Source organism: Egretta garzetta, unplaced genomic scaffold, assembly GCF_000687185.1.
Source record: "Egretta garzetta isolate BGI_Z169 unplaced genomic scaffold, ASM68718v1 scaffold108, whole genome shotgun sequence".
NCBI lineage: Eukaryota > Metazoa > Chordata > Aves > Pelecaniformes > Ardeidae > Egretta > Egretta garzetta.
In genome coordinates, this window is record NW_009260614.1 from 6,325,220 (window position 1) to 6,336,790 (window position 11,571).

Genomic DNA, 11,571 nt, shown 5'->3' on the forward strand with positions numbered 1-11,571 from the left:
CCGGAGCGGGGCCCTGGGGGCTGGGGGACCCTGGGGCGTAGGATGGCACCCAGCAGTGGGTCACCGCCACCCCTCCCTGGGCAACCAGGGCTGCTCCGCCTGGCCAGCTCGCAGCCAGAGCAAGTGAACGCTCCTGATTTAACCGCGAACCAGATGGTTTGGACATTTTGGGGAGGCCTGTCTCATAATGATCCCGCTGTTGCCACCAGGGCGTTGCACAAGCGGCTCCGGAAGTGTCCCCAGCAGCCCTGGCAAGAGGGGTTTCGCAACCCGTCCCCCCAGACCCTGGCTCCTGCGTGCACGCAGGTACTGGCACTCTCCTCTCTCCTTTTTTTGTGACGTTGGGTCATGACTCTGCTAAGCCCAGCCCAGCCAAAGCCAGGAACACAGCTTGCCCTGACCCCCACTGATCAGCCCTGCGGCCAGGCCCTGGCCCCCAGTATCGTGCGTGGGGTCACCCCGGGGCTGGTTGCCCTCCCTCGTCCAGCCAGGCACCGGCACGGCTGAGGTCATGGTCCTGCCGCTATCGCTGTGCTGATGCTCACTTCAGAGTCAATAAAACGCTCAGGGAAGGTGCAAAGTCTGCGCCAGCTGAGCTGGCAGGCACATGAGGAGCCAGCAGGGGTGCGAGGAGGGGGCAGTGACCCAAAAAGCACTGGCTTTGGGGCAGCAGTGCCCGGGGCTGAAGGGACACCCCCTTTCATCACGGCATTTACCCTGCCAGCCACATTTCCCCCGCCTTCCCCTGCCCGCCAGCAGAACACACTTTATGCTTTCCTATTAGCTGTCATTATTTTACAGGGAAAACTGAAAACCACTAGAGCAGATACTAATTTCAAAAGAAGACACTGCTGGCAAAGTTGTTGAAATAAAAATATCTGAGGACTCAAATTCATTTGATTTATAGCAAAGATCTGCCATAATGCCTCTTGGCCGTTTAGGTGACTGGATTTTTTTGGCTGTCTTATGGAGATGCCTGCAGTCCTGCCTGTATGATTGCACTCCGTCAGGTTGAGGAACAATATTCAGAGTAGTTGGTGATGTGTTAGTCATCCCTCCATTGTAAATCATCTTTGTCAGCAAGATATTAGGAAACATTTCTTTACTGAAAGAGTGGTCAAGCATTGGAACAGGGTGCCCAGAGAGGTGATGGAGCCGCAATCCCTGGAAAAAACAAAAAATGTGCAGATGTAGATTCTGTTTCTTTTCAGATCTTTGCATACAAATAAGAATATTTAAAAGAACAATGCTCTGAGAGGGATAACATATGTGGTTATGAGGAGCTTCTCACGGTGTTTAAATGCCAAGATGAACTTGAGGTGTTTTCTGAACTGTAAAAGTCAGTTATTACAAGGGCTCTTCATTGGTAGGTTCATTATTCTTTTCATATTGTTCAAGAAAAAAAACCCCAAGAAACTACACTGTAAAATTAAGGAAACACTATTTTATATTCCAGTGAAGGTTTGGAAATTGTTGATTGTTTCTCTGGGCTTGATTTTCATAACTGCTGGGATGGGAGCATTAGCGGGTGTGACAGGGCAGAGCAAGCACGGTGCATTTTCATGTTACGTTCTTACAAAGCACGTGTATAAAAATTGATATCCACTTCTTACATACAGATGCATTTTTCTGGTGGAAACATTTGCATGCAAAAAAGAACACTTCTGTTATGATGCATGTTCTGAATTGTCTAATACCTGTAAACCTACAAGTGTTGGATTTTGTCCAGGCAGTGCTGGTGGAAATTTTCATACAGTGATTTTCTTCTGACAGTTGTTTTGGGTTTGTTTTGCTGCTGTGATGCTAGTTCCTGTGTTAGTGTATTGACATCTGCGTTGGATGTTCAGGTTCTGTCTTCTGTATATGGAAATGTCTGTGTATCTGCAAATGCCCATCGAATTCTGAGTCCATATTAAGCAAGGAAATGAAGATACGCAAATGAAACTCAGAGAATTACCCATGCTGATTTATAATAAATGACTAAATACCACAGAGAAATCAAGAAATAGTCAATTTAGCTAAAACCAAAATTTACTATATTAAAATATGCAATGCAATTAAAATGTCACTTTAACATGAGAGAATATTAGCGATTTATATCTTATACATCTAGGGCCAGATTCTGACTTGGTTGGTAATCCAGGAAACTCACTGGGATGCCTAACGTTCCAGTGAAATACATCTCATTTTTTGCTCTGATAAGGACCCTTTGACATAAAAGAGGATGGAACAATTCATATTTTGGGGTTGTCTTATTATATACAGGTGCAATTCCTGGATGCCAGTGTAATGCATCGGGTTCATACAGTCTGGCTACCAGCAGATGCAAATGAGGAAGAAGCTCCCTTCATGTAGCTGAGCTAAAGCCTCTCACTTTGGAATTATAATCCCTCTGGTATTCTAGGGTTGAAGACTTCTCTGACTGCAGGTTTGCTGAATTGGGCAATGGCTTTGCGATGTACACACGCGCTCACTAGGGACTAAAGTAGATCTTTTGACCGAAGGCAAATAGAATTTAATCTCTGGCCCTTGGAGGTTTCCTTTATAGTTAAGAGTGGCTTCTGTGTCGTATCAGTGCGCCTACGGATTGAAAGATTGGCTTACCTTATTAATGTGTGCCAAGTGATTTGCGTGTAGTACATCTGAAAACACCCAGGGATGTTTTTTTCTTATGTGTAAAGTTGTCTTTTACAGCCTGAAAAAAGTACTTAGCCGTGCATAATCTTGTTTCGGAATTCCTTGACGTTTATTATGGCAGCTACTCTCGGAACTGTTCAGCTTTATGCACTGACAGCGATCACATCAACTCGAATAGGTAAAATAACAGTATAAAAAGTTAGTACTGGTGCCGGTTTTTTAAGTCACTTGATGCTTGCATTTGTACTTCCCTACTCGTCCCCCAAGTAGTCTGGGGCTGTAAATCCAGTTGCTTTTGCTGCAAATTTTAGTGACTGGGTCTGCAGAAGAGGGATAATGTGCTTGAAAATATGTACCTTTTTAATTGGGATGTAAGTCTAGGAACTTTTTTATGTGCATCTATAATTTTGTAGAAGCGCCAAGCTTAGGGTAGTTAAACTTGTAACGTACAGTGAGAATTGTTGTCTTTGTGCACCTGTATTGAGCTAAAATCTGATTACCAAAATATGAAACAAGTTTCAGCAATTGCCAATAAGAAGACTGGGAAGAGGTTGTGTGACTAATTTTTTCATTTTAATGCAGGATTCCCTCCTCCAAATTGTGTACAAGGTCACTTCTCATCTCAGTTATCCCACTGCAGGCCCTGAAGAAGAAAAACGCCCTAAATAAATTTCCTGAAGGCAGAGTTTATATGCTGGTAAGCGTGATGAATTCTGCACAGAACAATTAGTCATTGCCACCATTCACTTTTCTGTCTTCTGCTGAGCCTTTCTCACATCCTTCCAGAGGTTACCAGCACTTCCAGATCGTTTCTTTCGTCCCCAACAAGGTGAAAGCTGCCTCCAATGGAAAACAGGGCATTTTTATTCACACAATCACGCAGCGTTACACTACATGAAAGCCTGGGCTTACGTAAGGCTGGGATTTTTTTGGTAGTAACTGCTACATAACAGAGCCACCTGGTGATTTGTGCCTTGCATTGCTCTGTAGGAAACTTGAGTTCGGGAGCTCCCTCAGGGCTCTGGGCAGCTGCATTCAGCTCATCTGTCTCTAAGAGAGGTCATGCTGACCAAGCATCACTTTGAATTTTCCTTACCGGCTGGCGGATGTAGCAGTGGTGAGGAAGAGTTATTGCACAAGAAGTGGTCAATGGTAGATGGATACTGAAAGCTGGAATATTATGAACAGTCAGTGCATTAGTGGGACATGTATTTTCTATGTATTACCTAGCAGGAAGGTTACTGCATCTAACACTGTTCAACAAACTGCTGTATGGTTTCCCTTTTATTTTTTCATACAGTGAAATGGTACAGTAGTGAACACTGCTGCCTGTGAATAAATGCATTCAAACTGTATCACCTTTTTTTCATTAGAGGCTATATTTTCATAACTGTTCATGTATTTCTTTCCAGAGTCCATAGCTCTAAATATGAATTTTAACTACTCTGCTTATTTTATGTTACCAATCAGATGCTCACTCTTCAAGCAGAAAACCCCCATGATCACCATGCCTTATGCCAAGACCACCCTACAGAGAGCGAAGCAGACATAAAACCTACAGCAACATTATCAATTTATACCAGCTGAGCATCAAGCTCAGAAAGCAAACCTGAAAAGTTGGTGGTTTTTTTAGTATTGTGAACATGCTCTTAGGACCAAACCAGCTTTGCTTTGTTAAAAAAAAAAGCCAAAAACACCTTTCTGCCATTACAGCTGGTCAAATTACACCAAATAGGCGAAGTTGTCTAAAACATAGTAATATTTTTGCATCCTTTTTGATGGGTGAATCTTTTTTTTTTCTGCCTTTTTTTTTTTTTGCTTGTTAATACAGTGTTCTCATACCAATGCTAATAAGACATTTATATTTGGCATTGCCAGGTGTATCATTCCTACGTGGAGAACCCTGTCAACGCTGTCTTGCCCGGGAATTTTTGCCTTTGTATATAGACTCAGAAATTGGGGATAGTATGCGTTAAAACACGCATCTTCTCTATCCATCTTTCCAGTTTCTGAAAGGCTAAAGATACATGTACTTTGTTAACCCCCAAAATGCATAATGTTTTGAATACATATAAATACATAAATTTGTTCAGTGTAGAAGTGAACAATTCTAGAAGATGCAGAGTGGATTTATTTTTTTGAAGCTTTGTGTGCCCTGAGTGCTTCCTTGCCAGCTTTAGCCGCTGAAGAGTTATCTAACCTAGGGTTTGGGTATGGTTTTTTGGAGCTGAGGGAGTCAAATTTGAACCTTGTAGAGCAACATGGAACAACATAATAACATGCTGCGATTTCGTGCATATCAGTTTGCAATTACCTCTGAGAAACCACTCAGTATGAATTATATAATACTTTAAAAATGTTTTATTACATTTGGTTCTCCGCAGTGCATAACGCTGTCACAGGTTAATTGGTTTGGGTAACGCTAGAAACAAACAGTCCTTGATACATCTGCTAAGTCTGAGTTGGCACAAGAGCTGCAAAATGTTCATACCAACTTTGCTGAGGATCTCATAGCTAATTTGAATGCCTCAACCATCAAAAGAAGTAAGGAATTAACTCTTGAGTTTAATCAGGAATTTCTTCAGAGTAGAACTGGACAGTGGAACCGAACTAGGTCGAGTAGTTTCATGACGTAGATTTTCATCCAGTGGGGACAAAGTTGTACCGAAGTAGTTTTGCTAAGAACAAAGGCCTCAACTTCAAAAACTTGGGAACACAGCAGAAAAGAATTATACTTTCATCCAGGTCATGCATTTTTACATTTTCCCTATTTAATAACCTAAACCTTGGAGATGTAGAATTTGGTGCATGGATTAGGCAAGTCTTTGGAGTTACTGTAAGTCTTCAAAACACAAGGGGTTTGCCTTGGTGGTTTTTTTTTTTTTCTTTAACACTCCTTTACATCTAAAGGTTGTGCTTCCAAATCGCCACTGAAAGCCAAAAGAAACTTTCACCGTAGATGCTGGACGTTGGCAGGGGGATTTGCTGAGGGAGCAGAGTGGACGTTCTCTTGCGGAGCACAGAAGTGAATGCCCAAGAAGAATATTCAAGGAACAGGCTTTTTTCTGTCCCGTTTAAATGGGAAACCCCAGCATACCAGCCTCCAAATTTTAACACCTTTAGATAAAGGTTAATAATGTACATGTATGGAATCCACTGGGGTACTCTCCTATCCACTTACCTGATACAACTCAGATCAGAGTACCGGCAGGTACCTCTGCTGGTTTGAGGACCCTTCTAAATTAGGACAATAATTCTTTTTCTTTATGAAGAGTTTTCAGCTGCTCATTGCTCGCTGCACTGCTTTAGGCAAAGGCAATGGTTTTGACCTGTTTACTTTCACCCTAATGCTTAAACCTTACAGTGTAACACAACTTTAAGCTGCTGCAACAGCTGCTTGACTCGCTCTGAATTTAAGACCCAATTCTTCAATTGGCTATTCTGGCCAATTTCAAATGGGATTTCTGAGCTAGGGTAGGATTGGGAATAGGCCTGTGGGCAGTTCATCGAGCAGTGAATTTTTACAAGAGACTTTGTATTCTTTGGATTCTTTCTTCCCAGACTTTAATGGCAACAAGTTTGGGCTTACCACATATTGTAAGGGAGCAGCTGTTCTTCACCGAAATACTTGTACTGCTCTGCCAACAGAAGTATTCATTCAAAACTGAAGCTATGAAGCCAGAGACACAAAGTACAACACGCAGTACTCATTCAAGTACCAAGATTGTATCAGAACAAAGCTAAAGATTTCCAGCGCTGCCCAGGCATGAATGCTGCTATTAGAGGAAAAGTGTCCAAGTGTGACTGCCTTTGATCCAAGGTTGGTGCAGATCTGGTGGAACTGATAATCATTTAATAGAAAGCAATCATGTTTGATTCTGTGTGGCTATTTTTTTGCTGCTTTTCTCTTAAAGTAATTTAGAAAAGAATTACATGAGTAGTGAGTATGCACTTAACAGTGGTTAACATGACCTCAAAGGCACAGGTCAGTGCTTGTATCGACAAGCTCAAAAAGAAACTTGAACTGTCACTGTGCATGTGAGTACCATATGAAATTTCCTAATATAAGCCAGGAATTAAAACTTACTGTTGTTTAGGCTTTGATTTACTTTTGGAGTTGTTTGCTCTAATCTGTAGAGCCATGTCTTCTCAATCAAGAAAGTGCCATGAGCATTGAATCTAATAAACTAAGGCTTTCATGATTTCAAACTCTTTTGGGTCCTACATCACACCTGTAAACAAGACAGGAGGCTAAGAGCCTCAGTGTAAATGGGAAATGTCTTTATTGCTGCAGCCTGGTTAAACCCCAGATTAGTCCAGTGTTTTGACAATTAGGTTCCTAGCTTGAGCTGGGGAGCTGATGCACTGCAGCTCTAGTGGCAGCATGGAAAAAGGCAGCTGCTAAATACAGCAATGAAAAAAAGACTCCGAAAGGATGAGAAGCGCACAGAGGTGATAGAGCCCCTATCCCCCAGCAATATAAAAAAGTAAAAAAAAAAAATATATAGAAGAAATATAATTAAAGTAGCCTGTGCCAGGGAGCAGAGGAATGGCCTACAGTGGAGCTACCAACCCATTCCACTACTCACCCCAGATACAGCACAGATGCCAGCAATGCACTGCTGCGTAAGCATCACACAATGGTCCTGCCACAGTATGCGAGTCCTGCTGCTTTCTGGAGGATCAGTACACCTGGACTCTTGAAAATTCAGATGAAACGGGAGCTGCTGTGGCTGCTGGATACCCTGATGCTTGCTGAACCCCAGCCAGGGGGCCTGCAGGAGTCTGTGGATCAGTCGGGCACATGTGCTGAGGGGGAGGGAATGTGCCCAGCTGGCAGCAGTGTCCAGATGAGGCTCCAGCATGGGCCTGCACATAACACTCTCCGAAGGCACTGCTGGCTTGGTAGGGGGAAGAAGGGAGGCTGCATCCTGCAGTGTGGCTGTGCTGAGATCCCTTGTGTCCCAGAGCATGGCCACATCCCGGAGCACAGCTGGGCTGAAACCCATGGCTCTGAGCATTGGGGTGCCGCATCTGGAAAGTGGGAAGAGACGGAGATGAAGAGCCATAGTAGCTTTGGGTGGGGTAGGTGCCTGGTGCAGGGTTAATCCTGGGCAGAAAGAAAACAAAAGGTTACTGCTGTGTTCAGAACTGGCATTGCCTAATTAGTGCTGGAAGTGCCCTGAGGGTAGATTTCCTCCTGACCAATGCTCAGAAAGGTCACTCCAATCCATCAGAGAGATTCACTACAAGAGAAGCTCTTATTATAAGAAACACTTGAGTAAAAATAGGTTTACTGGCCTCCCAGGACAGATGTTCCCACTCCCAACCCACACCAATTCCACACCACTGAATGAGAGAGGTTCTTGGCCCAGAGTCTCTTTGTGTGGGGAATACGCAAGCCAAACTGCTGTGTGTGCTTTAAGATTTCCATATGCATCCTCCCTGCCTTCCACTGAACAACACATCTGATGAGTTATTAATCAGAAGAAGTCACAGCTGCCAAGTATGATTTATCAGGAAGACATAAAGGCCTTTGGTACAAGTAAGAGCCCAGGGTACAGAGCAAAAAGGGAAGGAGAGAGTTGCAAATACAATTAATCATTCAGAAGCAAGGTCTAGAAACAGCCTTTGCCAACAGAAGGCATGACTCATGCCGCCAAAACGTATCAAGAGAGAGGCAATCTGCCCAGAAGCCAAAGCCTCTGGGACGTCAGGAGCACTGCTCAGCCCACGCACAACACCAGGAGGAGTTCTGAGAATCAAGACAATATTCCATGACCGCCAGATTCACAGGAAGAATAAGAGACTGGCTCATGTTGGGGTTTTTGGGCTTGGAATATTTTTTTTTTTTATGTGGGGTGTGGGTTTGGTTTTGGTTTTGGTTTGGTTTGTTTGTAGACATAAACACGATGTCAAAGCCTGGACCGCCTAGAAATGTCTCCTGTCTGGTGGCAAGCTGATGCCTGAAGTCTTAAGAAAATTACAAAAAAAAAACCCCAAAACCAAAACAAACCCCAAACCATCAAGAGCCCTTATTTGGGAATAAGAATCAAAATAATAAAAACTAAGCCCCAGAAGCACATATAGAACTTGTGCCGAAGACACAGAGACATGCAAATTTAGCTGCAGAAATGGAAACATCCTAGAAACACCTTCCCACACCCTGCTTGATAGTCAAATGTTTATGTAAATACCTTTGAGCCAGAACAGTCTATTTATGTCATCTCACCTAAAGAAAGCAGGTTTAGACACAGAACTGAGAAGCTGTGCACAAGTTATTAGCCAAAGGATTAGACTGATGCAGACACAGGCTCAGCATGCAGCAAGACTGTCCCTCCTCCCAAAAGCAGCACTTGCACAGAAGGAAGAGAGTAAAAACACAGATGCTGCTGGATCTGCCTGGCCTCCCCTGCAAGCACTCACCCATTTGAGTGCTCTAATGGATCTGGGGTACGATTCTGCTGCAGGCAGGGGGGTTTTTTTATGGTTTCCCCATGGGTGAGGGCAGATGCAAACACTTGCGAATGCTTCCACTTCAAAGAATGCTTTACAGTGAGCTGATGGCTTAAACAATACATAGAATTTAACCCTCAACAGAAAACCATCCTTCCTCTGTGAAACTTAGAGCATCTTAGACATCTTAGAACAGGGAATCATGACTTAGAATCATGACATCTTAGAACAGGGAACAATTTGACCTAGATTTCCAAGCTTTTTCGAATACAAGTGAGTTCTCATAGCCTGTAATATTACACAAACTTAAAATCATTCCTGAATGCCAGCCACAGGCCCCAAGGTTTGTTTTTGGTAAAGTAATCTTGCCTTGACACTGAAAACGTGCACTGAAAGGTCTACGTTGAACTTCGTAAGTTACATCTTCAATCTACAATTCTCTGCTCCTACAAAGATTTGGACACGACTCACTTCACAGCATTCCTAGGAGGCAAGGTGGGGCAAAGAAAGATAAAGATCACACCTCAGGGAGCAATACAGCCAAGAACAAACACCAGAAGCCCTAATGTTAGGGCAGAACTGCACGATTTAGCCTTCATGTCAGCTGAGCTGCAATAACTTTGCACACGTACACACTGCCCTCGCAGCAAACAAGAGGTCTTTCACCTCAATTTAGCTTTCACTGAAAGACCTGGGTGAGTTAATGTGTGCCAACCTATTAGTCGCAGTAATGTCACCAGTGTAACATCAATGGGTCAGCGTGTTCCCCTTATCACCCAGGATATGAACACGACAAGCACAATACAGCTTTTAAAGGTGATTTAATGCCTCCACTTATGCCTCCAAGTTCCCCTGTATCCTAAGATCATTCACAGGAACTCCTGTACTTACTTGCTGTTTTCAAAGGCTCTTCTCTCCGCTAAGGACCCTGGGATGTATCTCAGCCCTGGTATCCTCTTCAGCAGACTGAAAGGGAACACCCGGTCTAGCTTGGAGCCCACTGACTCCGGAAAATCCAAGCAGAAACAGTAGCCAAGACCATCTGAAGTCAGCGGCCTGTTAAGGAGGACTGCAGACAAAACACACTCATTTCTAACGCAGCCACACACAGTCCCCCTCTGGCCACAACCCACTTTCCTTGGAGAATTCTCCCAGTTCTACCCAGCACCATCTTCACAGACCACAGTCCTTCTCAACTCCATGCTCTCTGTGTGCACTAAAGCCACAGGGGAAGTGGAAGCACAAGGTAAAAAACAAATGCAGAACTGGATGAACGGTCATGAGGACTGGCAAAGCCAGTGAGAGATTAATGCAGAGCAAGAGCCCAGGAAACACCATAAAGCCAGTGCACCTCGGCAATGAGAACCGCAGCACATCCTCCCCCTCGCGAACCAGCGATCCCCCTTCGATTCAGGGCTCCACGCTTGAAAAGGATACAGGCTTCCCCAGTTAGAAGCCCACTCAGGTTACTCAAGAGAGAAGAGCGGGGGATAAACCATGCTACGCAGAGCATAAACCATGGCACCAGCACCACGGGAACTCTAACCCCAAAAACTAGCGTCCTCTTCATCCGCGAGCGGGTGGTGGATACACCTAGTGTTGCAAAAGCTACTGGCATGAATCCTTTGGCATCTTCCACCTCCGACACCCTCGAGACAATGGTCTCGAGCAAGAGGTACAGGAGGGCAGAGAGGACAGCAAATGCAACGGTGAGGAAGCAGTGCTTCACAGTGCCAACGTTCTTCTCAAAGCTGCCAGCAAAATACCAGATGATCACAGCACCACAGGTCAAGGATACCAGGTCTTCGTAGACAAAGATGTAGGTAACTAACCTGTGAACTGAGCACACCAGCATGTTAGAAAGGCAGAGGCAGCACTGATTTTATTTAAATTACTACAATGACACACTTCAGCAGAGGGAGAGTGAGCCTACAGGATTAACTAATAGCTTTCATTTCTATCCTGGCGTAGAAGAGAAGGAACCTGAGGCCTTTAAAACCAGGTGTAAATCATAGAATCATAGAATGTTTGGGGTTGGAAGGGACCCTTAGAGGTCATCTAGTCCAACCCCTCTGCAGGAGCAGGGACACCGCTAACTAGATCAGGTTGCTCAGAGCCCCGTCCAACCTGGCCTTGAAAATGCTTCCAAGGATGGGGCCTCCACCACCTCTCTGGGCAACCTGTTCCAGTGTTTCACCACCCTCATTGTAAAGAATTTCTTCCTTATATCCAGTCTAAACCTACCCTGGTTTAGTTTAAAACCATTACCCCTTGTCCTGTCACAGCTGGCCCTACTAAAAAGATTTTCCCCATCTTTCCTATAGGCCCCCTTTAGGTATTGAAAGGCCGCAATCAGGTCTCCCTGCAGCCTTCTCTTCTCCAGGCTGAACAAGCCCAACTCCCTGAGCCTGTCCTCATAGGAGAGGGGCTCCAGCCCTCGGATCATTTTTGTAGCCCTCCTCTGGACCCGCTCCAACA

At 44.4% G+C, this 11,571-nt stretch overlaps 1 protein-coding gene across 1 annotated transcript; it reads right to left on the reverse strand.

The window, feature by feature from the left end:
- Nucleotides 1-5,608: 5,608 nt before the first annotated feature.
- On the reverse strand, nucleotides 5,609-11,081 carry RHBDD2 (rhomboid domain containing 2). Its single transcript, XM_035900607.1, has 3 exons — nucleotides 10,531-11,081; nucleotides 9,985-10,135; nucleotides 5,609-7,747 (listed from the first exon to the last, which is right to left on the reverse strand). Exons 1-3 carry the CDS (start codon nucleotides 10,946-10,948, stop codon nucleotides 7,321-7,323), a joined length of 996 nt encoding a protein of 331 aa, XP_035756500.1. The 5' UTR covers nucleotides 10,949-11,081; the 3' UTR covers nucleotides 5,609-7,320.
- Between the last annotated feature and the right edge of the window lie 490 nt (nucleotides 11,082-11,571).

Excerpts from the sequence above, each read along its gene's own strand:
- RHBDD2 (XM_035900607.1), bottom strand. The coding sequence starts at position 10,948 with ATGCTGGTGTGCTCAGTTCACAGGTTAGTTACCTACATCTTTGTCTAC. Across the intron at positions 10,136-10,530 it reads GCTTCTAACTGGGGAAGCCT|ATGGTCTTGGCTACTGTTTC; the intron begins GTATCCTTTTCA and ends CGCTGACTTCAG. Across the intron at positions 7,748-9,984 it reads AGAGCCTTTGAAAACAGCAA|GATTAACCCTGCACCAGGCA; the intron begins GTAAGTACAGGA and ends CTTTCTGCCCAG.